Raw genomic sequence first — 19,930 nt, forward strand, 5'->3', positions numbered from 1 at the left:
CAAAACTCTAAACTGTACCCAATGGTAATGATGATAATGATAGTGACAAATAAAATAAAAACATGATTCGATTGTTAATAAAAACTAGAATAAACTCGATACGACTCACCATGACTGCATTTGCTTACGTATTCCAAAATAAAACTCGCTCTCGTATTTCACACCCGATTACTCATCAGAATGCATATACACATTTATTTAGACCAGAAATTTGTTATCGGGACGTGGCGATGTATTCCGTGTATTCAAGACCTTGATGTCATTGAAACAGATGCCGGGTTCCCCCAAGCAGAGCTGGTGGGCTGACATGAGACAACCCGGGCGCTTCTTCCCCATGACGTAAACAAACACACACACACACACACACACACACACACACACACACACACACACACACACACACAACCAGTTATCTACTACTCAGACTACTCACACAGATTTTTTTTTCCCCTTCTCCCAGGTTCAACCAGATGCACTTCTATCACTCGGTGTTCCTTGGCCGCTGCACCTCTCTCAGTCCTGAAAACCTCTTCCCAGGTGGATACACAACACTTTTGTTTATTTTTATTTTATTTTTTTAGTTCTAGGTCTCTTCCTAACACGCTCGTCGTACGTTTCCTTGCAGAGCACGACTACAGCTGTGAGCGGAAGCTGCCGTTTGTGTGCGAGCGGCACAACATCACGCTGGTGGAGCGGTTCCCACTGCAGCCGCATGCCGACGGACTGCCCTGCACGAACGGCTCCCTGGCCTTCAGAGACAAGGTCTGACCCTTCCATATATACTTCCATGCATTCGCTTTAACAATATATTAGAAACATGCAGGGGGCCGCGTTAAATTGTGGATGTGGCCCCCCGGGCCTGTGGTTTGAGACCCCTGTTCTATCTCACCGACAGTTATGCAGCTGATGACATGACGTACAGTAGAATCCCATTTATCCAAACCTCATGTACCAGGGAAACCGAACCAGCTTTTGAAAAGATGATTCTGAGATAAAAAAATGAATGAATGTATTGATTTTAAATGTATGGATCATAGTGCATGCCCGTTCATAATTTAACACTTTCTAAGACATTTGAATGGCACCGTTTAACCAAATATCATCAATTCAGTCCTGTGTTCCACAATGGAAGATGAAACTGCCGGTTAAAGTCATACACCGGGGAAAGACACTCTTTGTGACTCAGTCGCTGAGCCCTGAAGCCCCGCCCCCTGCTGGATCCATGTTCGCTGTTTATTACACGTGTCGTGTGTCCAAATTGCACCACATTCGACACTGCACGTCCTTGGTTTCCCAGAAATACATCCACTAAGTGTGAAGTATGTCTGATGAACGGTTGTCGAGCTAATCGAAGGACATACATACATGCACACAGAGATTCCTAGCTGTATAGTTAGATTAGATACGTAGGATAGTCATTCTGTATGTGTCTGGCAGAGCTTAAATAAACCACAGTTTATGGCTGAAGATAATGTGAAAAATAATATAATTATATATAATAATATAATAATAAGATGGGTGGCTCACTGGGTAGAGCGGCCCAGGTTCGATTCCGGCACAAGGCCATTTGCTGCATCTCATCCCCTCTCACTCTGTCCCCTGCCTTTCCTTTCTTCTTGAGGAAATGAGAAAGGAGGAGAGGCTCTGCTTTAAGAGCTACTGTCGTGCAGGCAGTTATACACGTCAAAGGAGAAGATCTGGAGTTTTAACGCCACCCTCTGGTAAAAGGGTGGCAGCTACAGATTTTTGGATCTGGGGCGGCTCTTAAAATAGCATTTCGAATAGCATGACTAGGCTGTACCAAGGAACTGTGAGACATTGTCTTTCCAACAGGTGTCAGTCCCCTTTAGTCTCCTCTCTCAATCATGTTGACAAAGACATGAGAATTTTATTAATTCACAGGACATTGTGGTCCTTGTTTAGGAGTTGGGGTTGGGGTTAGGTTTGGTTGCAGGGTTGGTTTTTGACGTGGTCCCCATTAGGGTGGGTGCACTGGCAGCAGTGTTACGGTCCCCCCTCTTTTATTTACACTGTCTCTTGACTATCCTAACTTAGGGTTTGGGTAAGGTTTAGGGTAGGGTGTTAGGGTTAACCCAAAATATAGATTACCTTGATATTTTTAGGTTAGGGTTAGTTTTTATCTCTCAAACTGACTAGGCATTTAATAATAATCCGACGGGCATCACAATAATCAATAACGCATCAATAAAGCATTTTGATGTTTTTCAGTGCTTCACATTCCTGAGAACCAGTCAGGCCTCTGTCACATTCAAGTCAGCCAACGAGGAGTGCATGTCACACCGGGGGACTCTGGTCACCATCTCTGACCAGGTGGAGCAAGGTGAGGACATCTCCACACCTGTTTGTTTAGTTTAACCCCGCAGTTATTTGCAGGCGCAAAAAAAACCCCAAAAACAAAGGATCTGCCACGCTAAGTCGTTTGTTTTGGCCGCCTGTGTTCAGACTTCATCACCACGGAGTTGCCAAAAATGCTGGTAACTGAGAGGATTTGGATCGGCCTGAAACTCAAAGCTCACCTCCCAGAGTGGGTGGACAAAAGCCCCGTCTCCTTCCTCAACTTCAACCCGCTGCTCCACGGCATGCTGCGGCCGGTGCCGGTCAACGTGAGTCCCCATTCCCCGTAGCTCGCACTTTGACTTTAGTCCGACTATCGGGTGGACTTTAAGGTGATGTCGGCGGTTAAACCGCTCCAGTTATTTCTGCTTCATTATGGATCCATTACGAGTACAATTTATCTACATGGTACTGACCTACAGTTACTAATATGAGTTAAAGCTTCTGCACTGACCAAAGTAGCTACTTTGGTTCCCTGAGCACTGAAGCCCTTTGAAATTCCCCTTTCAAATGATACTGAGAATGTTACTGAGAGATACTGATAATAATATGTGGTTTCAGGCCTTGGACCCCGAGGTGTGCGTGTTCATGATCAACAGTCCCAGCTCCGACGTGATGGGAACCTGGGACTACAGCACCTGCAACGAGAGGCAGTACACGGGCATTTGCCAGCACTATGCAGGTAAGGTATTGTCCAGTGTATCATGTAAGAAAAGTCTTTCAATGCCTCCATTGACATGTACAGTACATCCGTACACCCTGCAATGTAGCAAGCCAAACTTTGCTTGATTTGAAAGGATAAATTTTCAATTTTTCAACCCTTGTATAGATGCCAACACAGCCTTTTTTGTCCGTCATGACGCCTTGAGACTTTTTCCCAACGCCAGATAAACCGGAGGAGCCTCGGGTGCCTTTGGAGCCTGTCCACGTCAACAACCACACCATCCAGCTGCTACGGCAGAACCTCACCTGGTTCGAGGCCATGGAGCAGTGCAGCAAGTACGACATGGACCTGGCGAGCGTGTCCGACATCTCCCTGCAGTCCCTCCTCACTGTCTACGTGAGCCGCGCACGCACGCCCATGTGGATCGGCCTGTTCAGCGAAGATGTGAGTCCAGTCTGCCATGAAACGCACCAAACCTCAACGGAAGTAATTCCTCATATATGTTAATGTCCTGGCGAATGAAACCGATTGTGATCGTGATTGTGATGATGTCGTGACGCCGTGTGCAGAAGGGCATCCATTACCGCTGGACGGACCACAGCCACACCGTGTTCAGCCGCTGGTCTCAGGAGGCCACCAGCGGCTCCTGTGTCTACCAGGACACCGACGGCTTCTGGAAGGCCACCGAGTGTGAGGAGGTGCTCGGAGGCGCCGTCTGCCACAAGCCGCACAGTGAGTGATGACTTCCGGGGTTCAGGGTAGGCGGTGGGGGGGCCTCGGAACGATGGCGGGAAGCTGCGTCCACGTACCACAGAGAGGCGGTCGGGTTGAAGTTTAGAAGGAGAAGCGTCAGTTCTCATGGGTACAAAGCCTGCACGCTGTTGGAGCCGCCCAGTGTGTTGTCAATGTCCCCGAGACACTGGACTACGTATGCATGGTTAGCTTTTGCACGAACATTTAGGGTGTTTTAAGTTATTTGTTATGATCACGAGCACAACAAAATAGTATATAGCTGGCTATGAAATTCTTGCACAAAGATCTAGCTGCAACATTGTAAAACAAAAAATTATAATAAGCGGTAAAAACAAGAAACCCCAAAAGTGTTTTTTAATATTGTGTTGACACCGAGAGCCACTTCAAACTGAAAACAACTTGCGCAGAGTGTTTTTCCACACACAGAAGCCTGTTTGAGGTCTGTAACGAGTCGTTGTGATTCTAAGTCAGTCATTACAGTCTAATGGCCCTAAACTAAGTCCCACACTTAGTGTAAAAATTAATTGTTCATTGCTCCGTGCTGGCTGTGGCTACTTAAAGCTGAGGAGGGGAAAGTGGCGTTGGTGGTGCGGTCTTTAACTGAAAGGAACTGAAAGCAACACTCTCAACACTCCAGAGCAAACCATTATGAAGCCAGAAGACGTCGCGGTGAAATGTCCCCATAAGGTCAACGGTCCCAACTGGATCCCATTCAAAGGCAACTGCTACTCCTTCCAGCTGGTGGCCTCCAGGTGGGACCACTACCATGAGGGACAGATTCAGGGCACCTGCAAGAAACTCGGTGAGAAAGCCGCCTTGTGCTTTCACAACCGCTACGCTCTGGATCCATCACTTGATTGGTATGATAAATAAATAAATGAATAAATAAATAAATAAAGTGCCGTCATGGATGTTTCAGATAAAAGCTCAAACATTCTCACCATTCGGAATGTGGAGGAGAATGAGTTTGTCCGACAGCAGCTGAGCCCCTTCCAAAATCTAGTGCAGTTCGTGTGGCTGGGGCTGTTCAAAGATATCATCGGTGGGTACATTATTATTATTATTATTATTATTATTATTATTATTATTATTATTACACTTTTCATCCTTTTGAAGATGAGAGACGCAAATGATGGTGATTTTGGGGGGTTGGGATTGTGCTGTTAGATGACCAGATGAAGTGGTACGACGGCACCAACGTGCAGTACTCCAACTGGAGGAATGGCCGGCCCGACGTGGAGGCGGAGTTCATGGCGGGTCTCAACGCCGAGGGCGTCTGGGAGCTCATCACCAACAAGCACTACTTTACACCGTTCAGGCAGAGGAGCATCGTGGCCTGTAAACTGGACAACGGTCTGTAGATCCCGCCTGTTTGGGGATCTCATTCCATGAGGGATTCCATTTTGAGGCCGTCTTGTTGAGCCATTGTGGCGTTAAATTCATGAGTGCGTGTGTGTGTGTTTTTGTCCCTCTGTATATAAAGAGCCAAACGCCGACTACAACCAATCGGCCAAGAACTACCAGGACTACGGGAACCTGACCTACCAGGTTATCACCAGGAGGCTGAGTTGGTTCCAGGCTCTGGAGGAGTGTGGACGGCGTGGCGGTCACCTGGCCAGCGTGCACGACATCCAGCACGACGCGCACCTGAAGCTCATCGCCAAGACGGACGGCTTCCCGCTCTGGATCGGCCTGTCCAGTCAGGAGGTAAGGCCTTCCGCTCCAGCATGCACCAAAGGAGTGTCTCAGTTTGGTAAATAGTTAAGTAACATCCCCGCCCCCCGCGCAGGCCGGCGGCTCTACCTACGAGTGGTCCGACGGCACCAGATACGACTACAGAGCAGACATTTCCGACGCCCAGAGAGGGTCGGGCTCGGGCTCGGACTGTGTCTATGTCAGTCCGAAGGGAGGCTGGGTCAAGACAGACTGCCGCGCCACAGCCGAGGGCGCCATCTGCTACAACACCACCTTCACCACCGCCTCCCAAAGTAAGACCCGGACCGGGTACCTCTACTCTAACTCTGCTCCACCTCGACTCCACCTCTTCCTCGGTCTAACCTCTATCCTGCTTCCCGCTCCCCAACTTTACTGAACCCTACCTCCCTCTACTCTACAATATGGAATATCTCCTTGTTGTCATTGTACTGGTAGGACATAAGGAAATGTGTCCTCTGTATTTGACCCATCCTATACTGTGCCGCGCCCAGGGACCAACTCCAGCTCTTTTGCCGGTGCCTCGGTCAGGGGCACCGTCAGGATTATTAACCCCAACATACATTTATTTTGATGGTGGGGGGGAAACCCACACGAACAGGGGGAGAACATGCAAGCTCCTCACAGAAAAGACCAGGGAGGGCCGGGATTCAAACCCAGGACCTTCCTGCTGTGAGGCAACAGTGCTGAGCGCTGAGCCGCCGTTTACCACATGACTTGTGCTCTTAATTCCGTCGCTCTGAACCAGGAGCCAAGCTGAGCACTGTCCAGCCGCCCAACAACTGCCCCCTCACCGACAGTGCGTCCAAGTGGGTTGAGCACCAGGGCCACTGCTACGCTTTCGACATGGGCTTCTACAACTACAGCGTGTACACCATGCAAGAGGCACACGATGTCTGCCAGAGTCTGGGTGAGGGAGTCCCACCACGCTCATCCACATGAAGCATGCAGCCATGATGAAGGACGCAGCCATGATGGAGGATGTCCAGCAGCGTCAACCTGGTTCCTCCCATAGACTTTTATTTGTTTGTTTGTTTGTTTGGCAGACGCTCACGTGCTGACCATCAACACCCAGGAAGAGAACAACTTTGTGGCCGAGCACGTCTTGGACGACCCCCTGATCACCAGTAGAGTGTGGCTGGGTCTGGACGTCGACAAACGCGGTGGGTCTCGTCGTCTAACAGCAGCGTTTAGAACGGCGGAGACGGCGATACGCAAAGTGTTGACGTTAAAAAGTAATCACATTAGAATTTGAGCTCTGGAGGAAAGTGAGGAGATAAAATCTTTTTTTAGAGTGTGTGTGTGTTTGAGTATGTGTCTTTGTGTGTGGCCTTTGTGTTTTTTTTTTTTTAATTGTCACCAGCCGTAATGTGTTGGAATGCTACATGAGCCCAAATATTTTATTTTTCCACCTGTGTGGTTCTCACTGTGTTGGTTGAGGAAGAGGAGGAGGCGTCAGATATTGTTCCCTGTTTATATGTATTGATTTTCAAATACCGATGACACTTAAAGATGAGAAAACTGTAAAATACCCCGATGACAGTATTGTAAAACCAATATACTGTACCTTCAGGTTCCAGCCCGTAGATTAGTCCAAACAGCTCCTTTTTTTTAATTCTCTCATTCTCAATTGAATTAAACGAGGCAAGCCTTATTGGCATGACCATACTGTACATAAACAGTATTGTACAGGTAGAAAACAAATGGTGATGATAGTAATAATAATAATAATATAATGATAACAATAAAAATAATAATAATAATGTAAAATATAATGGGGAGCAGTGAACATGGTTGATTAACAGTCTCCCTCTCAGGTCTGCCCGTGGCCTGGCAGGACGGCTCGGCTCTGGGCTTCTCCAACTGGAACCCCAAGTCCCACATGGTGGCGGCAGCTGATCCTGCGGCCGGGGGGGAGCTTCCCTGCGTCGTCATGGTGATGGCGGACAGAGGCCTCTGGAGCCGCGTGGGCTGCCGGGACGTCCGCGGCCGCGTGGTCTGCAAAGCGGCCACACGTGAGTCGAGTTATTGAAATATATATCGATTTGAAACATTTTTGAAATGGCAAGTGAGCGGAGCCTTGTTTGACTCCCTTCCGTGTGTCCGGTGCCCAGGTAGGGGAGGCTCCCCGGTGGCTCTGGGTCTCTTCCTGGTCATCGTCCTGGGGCTGCTGGGCGCCATCGGCTTCCTGGTCTACAAGAAGAAGAAGGCCGACTTCTCCTCCACCGTCCGCTACAAGAGGAGCTTTGACGAAGCCGACACCACCAGTATTATCACGGAGGCCGAGTGAGGCCTCGCCCCAAACCGCCTTTTTTTTTTTTTTTAAATAATGTGTTATTTATTAATCTGGGATTTCTCAAGCAGCTGGCCGACTTTGCCACAACCGCTCTTTAACAATAAATAGCAGGAGGGATAAGGGAGCATCCTGCTCCCATTGTTTTATTTGAAATGTTTTTAATATTCCTAGGGTTTGTTTGTTTATTTGCCAAATATGACAGCCCTGTGGTTTGGTGTTTTTTGGGGGGTTTTTTCAGTCCAAGCCGCTGGAACGTCAGTGATATTAAGGCAGAATAAGAGCTACTGCTGTGGTGATTTGTTTCTTTTTTTTGGTACATTGATCAGCGGTATATTATAAGAAAGACAATTAATTTTACAAGTACGTTTTTTCCCTTGTGGCGCCCATTAGTTCAGCATTTCCCAAGGCGAGAGGTCACTGCCTTTCCTGCTGCCTTTTTCCTTTTGTTTGAAAGTTGCCAGAAATGTCTGAAGTTTTCATTTTAAAGGTACAATCATTAATCCTTAAGATGTTTAGACTTAAGAATTGTACTTTCACGGGCGAGGAGAAACTTCACTTACTGTGCCTTGAACTGTCGTCACGCAGGAAGGAGTCGCTGCGCTTCAGGGTCATTTGCTTCTGTGGTTTCTTGATACTTAACTGTTGGGTTGCCATCTAATGTCTGTTGAGAAATGTTCAGCGGTTTGCGATTTAAATGAAATTGAACTGGATATTTTTTAAGTTCTGCAAATGTCTAGGACGTGTCTGAACAGGAAGATGGAATATTAGTCCTTTTTACAACATTTACAGTTTGCATTTGCTATGCACTCAAACTACTGAACTGAAGTATGCACTTTAATATGTCCCCGGAGCTAAACTCCCTACTGTGTCCAAGCACAATGTTTTTTCCTTCTTAAAGACTTGTCAAATTGCACTAGCCTTTGCTCTGAGTAACTTGTAAATATGTTTTCTTTTTATGTAAATATAAAATGAACCAAAGATGCTTAAAAACATTTGAATGGCGATAGCTCAGTCCTTTTCAACTTCAGGAAAATATCTCGAGCTTTTATGGCTTCCCTTTATTTATTGTTTTTCTTTTTTGTAAGCAGCAGTTTGTTTATAAGCAGTCTCAGCTCCAACCAGATACTCTTAGCGGCCCTCCAATAAAATGACATACCATTAAATACTTAGTGCCAGATGTTTTCCGTTTGTCTGTTAGTCAGTCAAGTAGACGTTTCATAGTATCTGTACAGTGTTTTTACCTCGTCTTCCCAGATTCCCAGTCTGAATCCACATTGGTTTACCAACAGTCCAATCTCAGCTTACTTTTTCCCATAACATTTATGCATTAAGCATGCCAGCTGCACAACGTAAAAGTTATATGCCAGTGAGCATCTACCTGGAACGTCTGGTTTCATTATCATTTTGCTACCCTTGCTCTTTTCTCTGAATTAGTGCTGGATTGAAACAGTCACTTGTGCAAGATTCAAAGACAAGATTCCACACACTTCAGCATGACATTTTAATTGCACATCCGTCTAAAAAATACACTTCCAAGATCTTGACTGTGTAGCAAAAAAAGTTGATCAAGGAAAAACAAACGAGATACCAAACACGACTATTACTGCCGGACAAGTCAACTCATGTCACTTATGTGCTTCAATCCAAACAACTTCTCCACATTGTCCCCCACCCCAGAAATGACTTTGCGTTCAAATGATCTAATTTCTTTACAATCAAGTCTTTATTGCAAAATGTAACCAGGAAAACTTGGTTTGACATACAGACGCCATCTCCAAGAGCAAAATTAAAAATGAGTTAACCAAGAGACAAACAAAAGAAAATAATCATTTCAGCCATGAAAGTTTACCACCGCACGTGTTTTCTTCAAATAAAAAGCATGAACACATCTGTCTCCCGTCAACACAGACACAGATTGTTTGTCGATGCAGATCCCGTCACGACGGCCATCTTTAAAGCACTCGTGGTAGGAAGGGTCCAAGCGCAGTTGGTGATGGTGCGCACGAAGCCCGTCTCGACGTGTTGCATATCTACAGAAGGCAGCTTGGGGAGCTATCCCTGCATGTCTTTTTTTTTTTTTGGTTTGTCCCCCCGGTGATTAATCCTCCTCTTCGATGTCGTCCAGGTCGGAGAAGTCGATCAGTGGTCGGGTGTCGTGCGTTGTCGCCTCGTCCTCCTCGTCGTCGTCGTCGTGGTGGTGGTGGTTCACCACCGCCAGCCCCCCACGGCCGCCTGGAAGGGAGAGGAAGGCTACAGCCACACAAAGTTCTTCAGAGGACCACCCGGCTGCGTTAGGCTCAAGCCACACAGAAAAACAAAAAGCCTCAACTCAGTAGTCAGATTGTAAAAAAAAAAGTTTTTAAAATAAACGTTTGGTTAGTGTTAGTTGGATTGGAATAAACTTTAAAAAAGGCTTTAAAAGCAGGATTTATCAAAGTGAGTTTCAAGACGCCGTGGAGAGCTCTTGCTGAGTTTGTTAGTTTTGGGGGTTTTTTTCCCCCACCACGGTGCGTAGTTACTAATGTCTGGGTTGGTACAGAGAGCATGGAGTGCGTGAGTGACGTACTTTCGATAATGTCCATGTGTTGATCGAGAGTTCTCGCCAGGTTGAAAAACTGAGCGACAGAAGGGGAGAGAAGTCCCGTTTCTAACACAGTCAAGCATCAACATCACATCGCGTTGACATTATGCCAAGTCGCGCTCGTCGTCTGACGACCTATCAAGCAGGGGTTCCCAAACCGGGGTCCGCGGGAAATTTTAGATTTAAACCCCACCCGCCCACCTCCCCCCAGAATACACACCACCACCACCACCACCCCAAGGTTTAAGTTAAATATTAAAATACACAGCGGTTCATTGTAGGCAGAAGTGTGTTCCTAAGCAGGAGCGTACGGTAGGAAATTAATAGGAACCCCTGCTATAGTGACCAACAAACATTACACGTCCACGGCTTTCGGCGGCCTCCCGCCAGGCGTTACGGACCCGTTTGCGCCCCGACCGTTTCATGCAGCGCTCTCGTGTGCGTGCAGCATTACCCCCGCTTCACTGGCGGCTCCCAGCACGTCCGAGAATCTCTGTTCGCACAGATGCAGCAAAACCACCAGGTAGAGCCCACTGCTGATGAACTCATACTCCGACTGAGGGCGAATCACACACACACACACACACACACAGAACAACGCTAAGCTACAACGCGTTCTCCACCCAAGTCAATAAACCCACTGGCGCAGGATCCAAAGGCAAAACATCAGCCCCGGATACAACGCCTACTCACTTGACAACATTCCTGTTAAAGAGTCATTTGCAAAGTGGGCGGAGCTGTAGACTGACCTGAACATGCGTTCGGTACAACGCGCTGACGTCAAAGTTGTCTATGTTCAGGTGAAGCTTCTGCTTGCAGAGCTCGCAGGACGTGATGGCCTCCAGGTTGGTGCCTGCGTGAGAGAGCCAACGAGAGCGCAATTCGTACAAATTCCGGTTCAGACCATTTGCGGCTTTCCTGCTTTCCCCGAGGAGCACCTGAGCTGATCTTGGAGCAGAGCCACTTCTTGATACACTCCTGGTGCACGTACTGCAGGCTTCCCGTGCAGCGGCATGGCTCGATCAGAGGGTTGGACGGAGACTCGTCCCCCATCTGGCAGATGCGACACAGGTCGCCCTCCTCCTCGTCAGACTCCTCCAGCAGGAGGCTGAAAGGACCAACAAGGACTCAGTCACTCCCATTCAGGGATCCAGGGTGCCACCAAAAATCTGTCAAGTGCACCTGAAATTTAGCAGGTCTGATAAATAAATACATAAAACAAAACATTTTTACAAACACCAACTGGGTGTGCAGATGTTTGCCTTCGAAAAAATATTGTAAACATAGCCTATTATCTGTAGATGATTTTGTCAGTGTATAGTGGGATGTGGCGTGCATGTTTGTGTATGTGTGTGAAGGCGTTTCTGGACCAGAGGAACTTTTTTTTAGCGTAGTTCTAAGCACAGCTCGAGAAACCAGGGAGACCCCAGAAGTGTTTTGGCCCCGAAACCGCTTCACGTGTGAGACCGCGCCCTGTAATCATCCCATATTCCTTGCACAAGAACGAGAGCAATCACGACACCCTTCAAACTTAGCACCTAAATCAAAATGAAGAGAATTATTGATTACACTTGTTACACTTGTCCCCGGTGCTGAAAGACCCGGTCCAGACCCGATATCATCGGTGCAGATAACCGTTCCACCTGTCCCCCCTGTCCTAAAAGGTCTAAATCTGACCTAAACATTTTTGGGTGCAGCTAAATGACGTGCTGGTGCATCTACATGAAAAAAAGTTAGGCACACGAGTGCCACCAAACTAAAAGGTTAGTCTGGAGCCCTGCGATTCCACTGAGATTTACCGTGCTGACTGCTAGTCTCATGGGCACCATGACATCATGTCTTTTAATCGTGTCAACTTATATTTCAGGAAGAAGATGCTTCACAACTGCTTTTCATTCAGAGGCCGCTAATCTTACCACAGAATCCAAAAATTAATGATCGTACCTTAAAATCTTCTATTGAAGAGTAAAGCTCCAGAGGACCCTGTACGGTCAGATATTAAAACCTACTCGCTGCTGGGCCCATAACACTGGACACACACCTTTCCTGGATCTTGCGAAGCCTCTCGGGGTCCCTGGCGGGGTCCGGCACACTCTTCGCCGGGCGGCTCTCTGCTTCGTCCACGTGCACCAGGATGTTCTCGTACACAGTCACCCTAGGGTGTGCGGAGAAGATGAACCCGTCGTCCTGGAGGAGCCCCTGCGTCTGCTGCACTCTGAAGACGCCCGGCCCAGGGGGTCCGGGGGCCCCTGCCCCCGCCCCCGCCCCCGCATCCTCTTCCTCCGGCTCCTCGTCCTCGCTCTCCTCTGGTGATTTTTCGGCGGCGCCATCTCTCTGCTGGCGGGAGAACAGGGGGGTGCAGTGGTTACGGAGAGAGGAGGAGAGCCAGGAGGAGGCTCCCCCAGTACTAATACTGGTACTGGTCCTGGTGCCACCAGTAGAGGCCCTCCTGGCATCCATGCTGCTCTGGGTGCCCGCAATCTGCGTCTCCTGGTTCCGGGAATGCACCAGCCTGCGGCGCCGGAGGAAGTCCAGGGCCGAGTCCAAATCTCTGGGCACGGGGGGCTCGTCCACCTCCTCCGGGTCGGACGCCACAGCGACGCTTGTGGGTGGGGGGCTCTCGGCAGCAGCCTGGGGGCGGGCGGAGGAAGAGGAAGAGGAGGAAGAAGAGGAGGAGTCTTGGCTGGAGCGGCGAGAGAACAGTCTGGACAGCAGGCGGCGAGTGGAGAGCCGACCTTCGGGCCCCGCCGGCGCCTCAGGTGCAGGGGGGGTCGGGGCGGAGGGCGGGCTGGGCTCCCTCCGGGCCCGGGAGGAGAAGCTGTAGAAGTAGGAGACGGAGGACGCAGAAGGAGAGGCGGCCGCAGAGGTGGGTTCGGGGGATCCGAGCGGCGTTGGGTGAGAGGGGTGGAGGAGGGAGGAGCCGCTGAGGGTGCGGCCGGCGACCCTGGAGTTTAAGTCTCGAGCGGCAGACGAGTGGTAGGAGGAAGAGGAGGAGGAGGAGGAGAGGTGGTGGCGGCTTAGGGAGCTTTCCCTGGTGAAGGAGGAGGTGGAGGAGTGCGGCGTCTCTTTGGGCCGTGCCCCCTGTGCATAGGTGGAGGAGTACCTGTCTGGCTGGTCTGCAGTGGGAAAGAGGAAAACAACGAAGTGAGCACAAATCCCAGTGAAAGGATCCGAGTAATGTATCCGTACGCTATGGAATCAACGTGCTTTTTAATGGGCCTGACGCCCCAAATTAAGGTTCATCCTTTGATTCCATTTGATTTTAGCAGCTGAATTTCCCTCTGGGGGAATAATAAAGTGTAAATGTTATGCAAACTGAGAATGTGTCGGTTGCATGTTAGGGTTCGCCTTCAAAATACTTCAAAAAAACATAAAAAGATTCCAGATCTGACATTGTTCTAGGTCATCCACATTTCTATCATCCTTCATTTAAACTACAAAAATATTTTTCGAAAGATTTTTTTCATTTATTTTCGTACAAGTCAGTGCGGAGCTCCGGAGCCGGCCTTCCCCCAGGCTGGCCAGGCCGGGATCAGGCCTCGTCTCCAGCTCCCCTCTGGACAGCACCGGCTTGGGGGAGAAGCTGGAGGAGGAGGAGGACAGCGAGGAAGACGTCTGCCGCAAGCGACACAAGCTCCTCGTTGAGTCGGTTGCATCTGGTATAAAACAAACAGACAAACAAACAAACAATGAAAGAACAAAAACAAGAAAAACTAATTATTAAATTAATACAGATTAAGGCAAGAAAAAAATGAAAGGTAAAACCAACCAAACAAAATAAAAGACAAGAAAAAGATGGACAGACAGATCCAGTCCAAACTCAAGCCAGACCAGCCCACACTCCACAGTGAACACTTATAGTGTCTTGGGTACACAGAGTAATTTGCAGGTTGGAATACCCAGTGAATGTCATGACATTTCACTGCATATATGTATGACCGTATGCATATGTATGTGACAAATAAACCTCTTGAACTTGAATGTGTGGGGATATTAGATAGCAATTCCATTTAAGAATTATTTTCTTTTACTTAGAATTACAGCTAAACTCATTTTTGTAATGTAAATAGCCACGGCAACCTAATACTGTTTTAATACCAAAATTAGCGGGTACCCAGTTTTGTTTTTTTATTTTCTTAAAAACGCAGATAAACCCACTAAAAAGAGATGATTGACGCCTTTCCCATTGCCAGGAGAAATGCCGTTCTTTTTTCCTTTCTGGTGTGTCACGTTCGACGTCACGAACACGCTGGAAAAGGGGCGTGTCCTGTTTCCAGTGTGATTGGGGAAAAACCAGTAGAGACGACAACTTCAACAAACGACATAAAACTGTAAAACTCTGCAACACTGCGGTAGAAGCAGCCGCACCGGCAGCACCGCTGCACGGACCAGTCCTTCGGCGGTGGGGAGTGGGAGACGATCCTCCGGCTCTGAGACCGGCTTGGGGCGGTGCTGGACTGGCTTGGAGACCGGCGGGGAGTGTGGGGGTTCTCCGCTGTGGTCCCCACAGAGCGATCCCCACGCTCAAAACATTTTATGGTCCCTCACATGGGAAAAAAGTCATTTACTTCTGATTTTGGATTTCAGATATAAAAAGGATCTAATGATACACGGATATTTCTGTTTATTCATACGCCAACGTTCGGAAATTCAACACGCGTCACTTCGCGCTCGTGAAGGGGTGAAAATAAGCGTGTCTACCCGGGTGTCGTGTTTCCATCAGAGGTGGAGCCAATGAAAACCTGTGTCATTTGACCCGGGACTGAAACCCGGGTTTAACTTTTCCCAATAATGACAAATGCTGTATATGAGTGGGTGTTACCGGGTTTGTGGTGCAGTGGGAAAGGGGTTGAAATGTGACATTGCCTGCGAACTTGAACACATGAGGGAGACGGGACAGAGCTGGCGCTGCAGTGAATGGACACTTGGCAAGTAGAGGAGAAGCAGAGATGCTCAGAGGGTGTTTTTAATTCTAGATTTATTTCCCAAACCACCTGCTGCTGCTGCTGCAGCAGTCGAGTATTTTGTGAAAACTCAGCTTTCTCTGGTGTAAATTCTAAATCCATTCACCATCCTAAATATCTGCGAAACGAACTGACGGACCTGCCGACTGACGAGCACCCTGCTACTGCGCTGTGGCGTGAGACGACGACTCCTTTTGTGACGCCACCAGCCCACATGTATAAAAAGGACCTTTTCTTTTTTTGGTCTGCAAACGTGTCTTTAACTTTCCTGTATTTTTGCCCATTTTGCCTATAAAAAAAAAAAAAGGTTCAAATTGTTTTTTTTCCAAACCATGTTCGGCGTAAGCCCAAGATTGTGAATTAATTAAAAAAATAAAAATTAAAAAATCCTGATAGTTGCTCTTTAAGGAGAACACAATTGGTAATGAAAAGCAGATACGTCATTGTTGTCTTGTTTTCAAGCTGAGCTCAGACAGGGCGAGGTACCTGCACCGCTGCTGAACCTGCTGCTGGAGTACAGGGATCCAGGGATCGAGGTGGACGACGCCTTGGAATACTCTCCTCTGCTGCCGTACGTCAGCTTGGCCCTCTTAGAGTCTCCGTCGTCGGCCTTCAACAGCCCTGTGTACGACCCCAACCTCGTCGAATCACCCTGAGAAAGTTAAAAAATAAAAAAAAAACATTATATATATATATATCACACACACACACACACACACACACACACACACACACACACACACACACACACACACACACACACACACACACACACACACACACACACACACACACACACACACACACACACACACACACACACACACACGACATTTTTCAGCACTCAAACATAATAGACTAGACTATGGGGCGGTTTTGCAGACACAGATTAGGCCTAATCTAACTAAAATGGCCTCTCTCATTCATGGTTTAAAAGTCTCAGACTTGCTCTAGTCTTAATTAAAAAAAAATTATAATAATTCTCCCTCTTTAATAGGTCCCCTTTAAATTCTGGATTAATTTAAGTACGATTAGCTTAGTTCTTATTGAGATTAGGTCTGCAAAACTACCCCTATAATGTGCACATTTGGGTAGGAGTATACACGAAGCAGGGCACACTGGCAAAACATATTTCGGACTATATACAGCACACAGCAGGCACGACTGTCAAAATTAGAAAGAAAGACCAAACGAGAAACGGAGAAGGTTCCACTGTTTTACAGGAGAGCCAGTCGAGCAATCTTTATTTTGCTGTGCCATTAAAGAAAAGCAAACCACACGAGCAGCACCGGCATACCAGTTTGTCCCTGCTGCCGAGCTTGGAGTCGGCCCACGGCCGCTCGTACGACGTGGAGGAGGAGCTCAGAGACGACGGCAGCTTCCAGCTCGGGGAGCGGCTGGAAGAGCTGCTGCTGGCTCTGGCTGAGCTCAGGTAGCGAGAACTCTACAACGGAAACGGGGAGGCCAAATTCCATCAACGGTTCTCTAAACGGCACCAAAACTTCCAGTTAATTCCAGACTTCTCACCAATTGTCGGCTTTCTACTCATGTTGGCCACCTCGTAAAATAACTAACAGGTATGCTTTTAAACAACTTTATGATTAGTGGGCTGGAACGACGAATGATTACAGCAAATAACAGTCATGGAGACGATGCAGAAGCTTGTTTGTCATGTCTTCGCATCGCGCCTGGACTCTGGGAAGAACTGGAAAGAGCAGGAATGAGCGGCTGAGCAGTAACTCTATCCTGCAAGGCCGCGACGAGCGGCAGGGTTGAAATACACACACGACTGCTCTGGAATCTGGACCGCCTATTAAAAGCCCTGCTAAAGTGCTGCTGCTGCTGCAGCGCCACAGATACAGCCTCAAGCTCCCATAACCCTGCGGGGAGCCGCAGAAACAGAGCCCCCGAGACCTTTCTCTCTGCGCCACACACTACTCTCGAGTCCCCCGTCGACGCCCCGAGGATGGCGACCACGCGGGAGACAACACGAACCGCAGGCCATCAGCACCATGTTGTTTGGGTTCGTCATCACCGCTCTGAAAAGCAGACAGCTCTTACTTGGCATTGAGCGGTATTTCTCGGGTTGAGATCTTGGTAGTCCGTAAGGCAATATAGCCATTAAACGCTCAGGCTCAGGAAAAACACAGGTCTTCTGGATAAAAGTGCACTACAGAATTCAAATGACACACCTGGATTATAGTAGCGCCGGGCACCGACCTACCTGGTGCTCTAGTTCTGGTTTGAGTGTAGACGAGGCCCGGGGATAGCAGCCGCTGCTGCCCAGCAGCCGGTCTCGACCATACTGCCTGCTGGAGCTCAGCGAGGAGGAGGAGGAGGAAGAGGAGAGGGATGAAGGGGTGGTGAAGGACGACCGGGAGCCTGACACGGAGAAAGGAAATCTGCGAGAGCTGGAGTCCATCTCGAGGTTAACTGCAAACAAACGTTAAGAACAACGTCTTAAAGAGCTCTCCACCGGCACAGACGTAGTAGTGGACCACCCCTCAGAGCCTTCCACTCTGAATCACAAAGGGTTATAAAGCAGCATAGCACAGAACCCCCCCCCCCCCCCCCCACCCCACCCCCCCAGCATGAGGAAAGATCTAGAATGTCCAGATCTCATAATGCTTTGAGTGTTAAACATCTGAATTCTTAGTCCGCGTCGGTCTTTGCAGTGACCGAGACGAGCACGCTGCCTTGGTTGACTTGCTGTCAGCCACTGAACGTTCCTGGACTCGATCACTGAGACACACCAGCAGCCAAGGATCCAAGAAAACTCGACTCCACGTGCCCTCGCTATGAAAACTATTATTGTAATATTAACTATTGTACATCACTATTTCTGTCTAAATCTATCTGGTTCACTGTTTATTTCAGAAGTTATAGGACGATTGTTGTTGGGTTTTTTTAAGGCATACTGTTTATTTTGGTCTCATTTTTATCTTTAATTTATTGTTGTTTTTCTGTTAATTCTATGTTATATCTGCTGTTTACCATTAGGTTTAGCGTATTTTACAATCTTATTGCAGTGGTTTTCTATATTTTGCAATTTTCTTTTTTATAATATTGCATTATTATTTAACATACTGTTTTGATATGAGCTGCTGAGAAAATTGCAAAGTACCTATCTCAAACGCCTGTTTGCTAGATCTGTATAGAATGTAATAAATGCATCAGTAATTGTGGCTTATCAGTGTCAGTGTTTGCAATCCACACTTCATAACTTGAAATAAAATATTAGAAAAACAGACATTGTCAATGTCAATATTATGTTTGCGATATAGATTAATTAAAACTAGACTTTCACTGAAAAGGTAAATAAAACAGCATTCGTTTCAATATTGCCTCTCACCTGCACTCACATTTAAATCAAATGTTCTGGCTGAAATGACCCTCTGATAATAGTAGTGCACTGGAATAACAAGATGAGCTCATACAAGAATTCTAAAGTGTTTAAACCTCTTCTCCATCTGTACCTGCCAAGCGGAGAAGATGCTAAATTTAGTAAGCCACCAGCACTCAGCGGTACTCGCTATGCCCACAGTTCAATATCTCAATCTAACTTTCAAGTATGTTGGATATTCATGGGCATACCGTAAACAACAAAACATGACTTTTGGATGTCTGATGACCTTGAATCAACTTTTGGGACACAGTTTTTGAGGCCTGTAAGAAAAGGGGCCCCAAGGCATGAGTCATTTATCCGCCTGCAGTGTACTGTCAGCGCAAACACACTCACACTCACACTCACACTCACACTCACACTCACACTCTGCAGGAACTAGGAATGATTGTAGTTATAACGCTGTTCTCCAGGTCTCGATTGGTCGAACATATATATGAGCCAATTCAGCACCGGCAACCCATGTAAAACGGTCACAAGCCAAAAACAAAACACGCTTCATTTAAAGTATACAAGTCTATTTACCCGCAATTCATTTCCAAAACATAAAAAATAAATAGATCTTTTTTATTTTTTTTATTTTAAGAATTTAAAAAACGGTACCCTCCGTCCCGACCTCGGGACCTCCCCCTGACAAGGGGAGCCTGTCCTCAGTGTGCCCCAACCGGCTCGCACCGCTATGGGTGGCGAGGTACACTCGTACTCTCTGCGGCAATAAAAAAAAAAAAAATATATATATATATATATATATATATATATATATATAATTAGTATTTTTATTGTAGATTTATTTCATTTTCCAACTTTAAAACAAAACAAAACAAAAAAAAATCCCGATGCAGCGTCCCCAATACAAGCCCATGCCTTAAGAAAGTCGGAAACAAACATTAAAATTACGTCTTGTAGACATAATATGAGTGACCATTAAGCAACTGGATTGCTAATTTCTCGCTTCAAATTTGTTCAGAAACAGATTTTGGTTGCCTGATAAGGTGAAAAAAAGTTACAGTTTACTGACTAATAAAAACACATGCTGAAACCCCATTGGCCCGCGTCAGTGCAGCATTCCTACTGCACCAGCAGTGTGCAGAATGCAACCAGAGGGGGAAAAAAAGGCCCTTGAAGGTATCTAGTTCTCAGGGGACCTCCCCAGCCCCCCCCGAGGGAGTCCACAGAACTGTTTGGTCCGAAAACGGCTGTT

The 19,930-nt window shown here is 47.4% G+C and overlaps 2 protein-coding genes across 6 annotated transcripts in view; one reads left to right on the plus strand and one right to left on the minus strand.

Moving 5' to 3' along the window:
* The window catches only part of ly75 (lymphocyte antigen 75), a 29,031-nt gene extending 20,087 nt beyond the window's left edge, over nt 1–8,944 (plus strand). Inside the window, exons 19-35 of the mRNA XM_079998102.1 lie at nt 272–339; nt 461–537; nt 626–762; nt 2,230–2,341; nt 2,464–2,624; nt 2,917–3,037; nt 3,243–3,463; nt 3,589–3,751; nt 4,410–4,574; nt 4,692–4,814; nt 4,940–5,125; nt 5,256–5,479; nt 5,562–5,760; nt 6,234–6,395; nt 6,532–6,648; nt 7,303–7,500; nt 7,600–8,944. Coding sequence (XP_079854228.1) covers nt 272–339; nt 461–537; nt 626–762; nt 2,230–2,341; nt 2,464–2,624; nt 2,917–3,037; nt 3,243–3,463; nt 3,589–3,751; nt 4,410–4,574; nt 4,692–4,814; nt 4,940–5,125; nt 5,256–5,479; nt 5,562–5,760; nt 6,234–6,395; nt 6,532–6,648; nt 7,303–7,500; nt 7,600–7,775 — 2,610 coding nt within the window. The 3' untranslated portion in view covers nt 7,776–8,944. The remainder of the gene's footprint in view (nt 1–271; nt 340–460; nt 538–625; nt 763–2,229; nt 2,342–2,463; nt 2,625–2,916; nt 3,038–3,242; nt 3,464–3,588; nt 3,752–4,409; nt 4,575–4,691; nt 4,815–4,939; nt 5,126–5,255; nt 5,480–5,561; nt 5,761–6,233; nt 6,396–6,531; nt 6,649–7,302; nt 7,501–7,599) is intronic.
* Nucleotides 8,945–9,268: 324 nt separating this feature from the next.
* Nucleotides 9,269–19,930, minus strand: part of marchf7 (membrane-associated ring finger (C3HC4) 7) — a 12,204-nt gene continuing 1,542 nt past the window's right edge. For 3 of the 5 annotated variants that reach the window (XM_079998254.1, XM_079998256.1, XM_079998255.1), the window contains exons 2-11: nt 17,551–17,759; nt 16,624–16,770; nt 15,813–15,978; nt 13,842–14,018; nt 12,404–13,478; nt 11,301–11,470; nt 11,112–11,215; nt 10,817–10,918; nt 10,348–10,396; nt 9,269–10,031 (exon numbers count right to left, since the gene is read on the minus strand). In XM_079998254.1, coding sequence (XP_079854380.1) covers nt 9,880–10,031; nt 10,348–10,396; nt 10,817–10,918; nt 11,112–11,215; nt 11,301–11,470; nt 12,404–13,478; nt 13,842–14,018; nt 15,813–15,978; nt 16,624–16,770; nt 17,551–17,748 — 2,340 coding nt within the window. In that variant the 5' untranslated portion in view covers nt 17,749–17,759 and the 3' untranslated portion in view covers nt 9,269–9,879. The remainder of the gene's footprint in view (nt 10,032–10,347; nt 10,397–10,816; nt 10,919–11,111; nt 11,216–11,300; nt 11,471–12,403; nt 13,479–13,841; nt 14,019–15,812; nt 15,979–16,623; nt 16,771–17,550; nt 17,760–19,930) is intronic. The other 2 variants (XM_079998257.1, XM_079998258.1) reach the window with 2 other exon arrangements.

This window comes from Zeus faber, assembly GCF_960531495.2.
Source record: "Zeus faber genome assembly, chromosome: 3".
Classification (NCBI taxonomy): domain Eukaryota; kingdom Metazoa; phylum Chordata; class Actinopteri; order Zeiformes; family Zeidae; genus Zeus; species Zeus faber.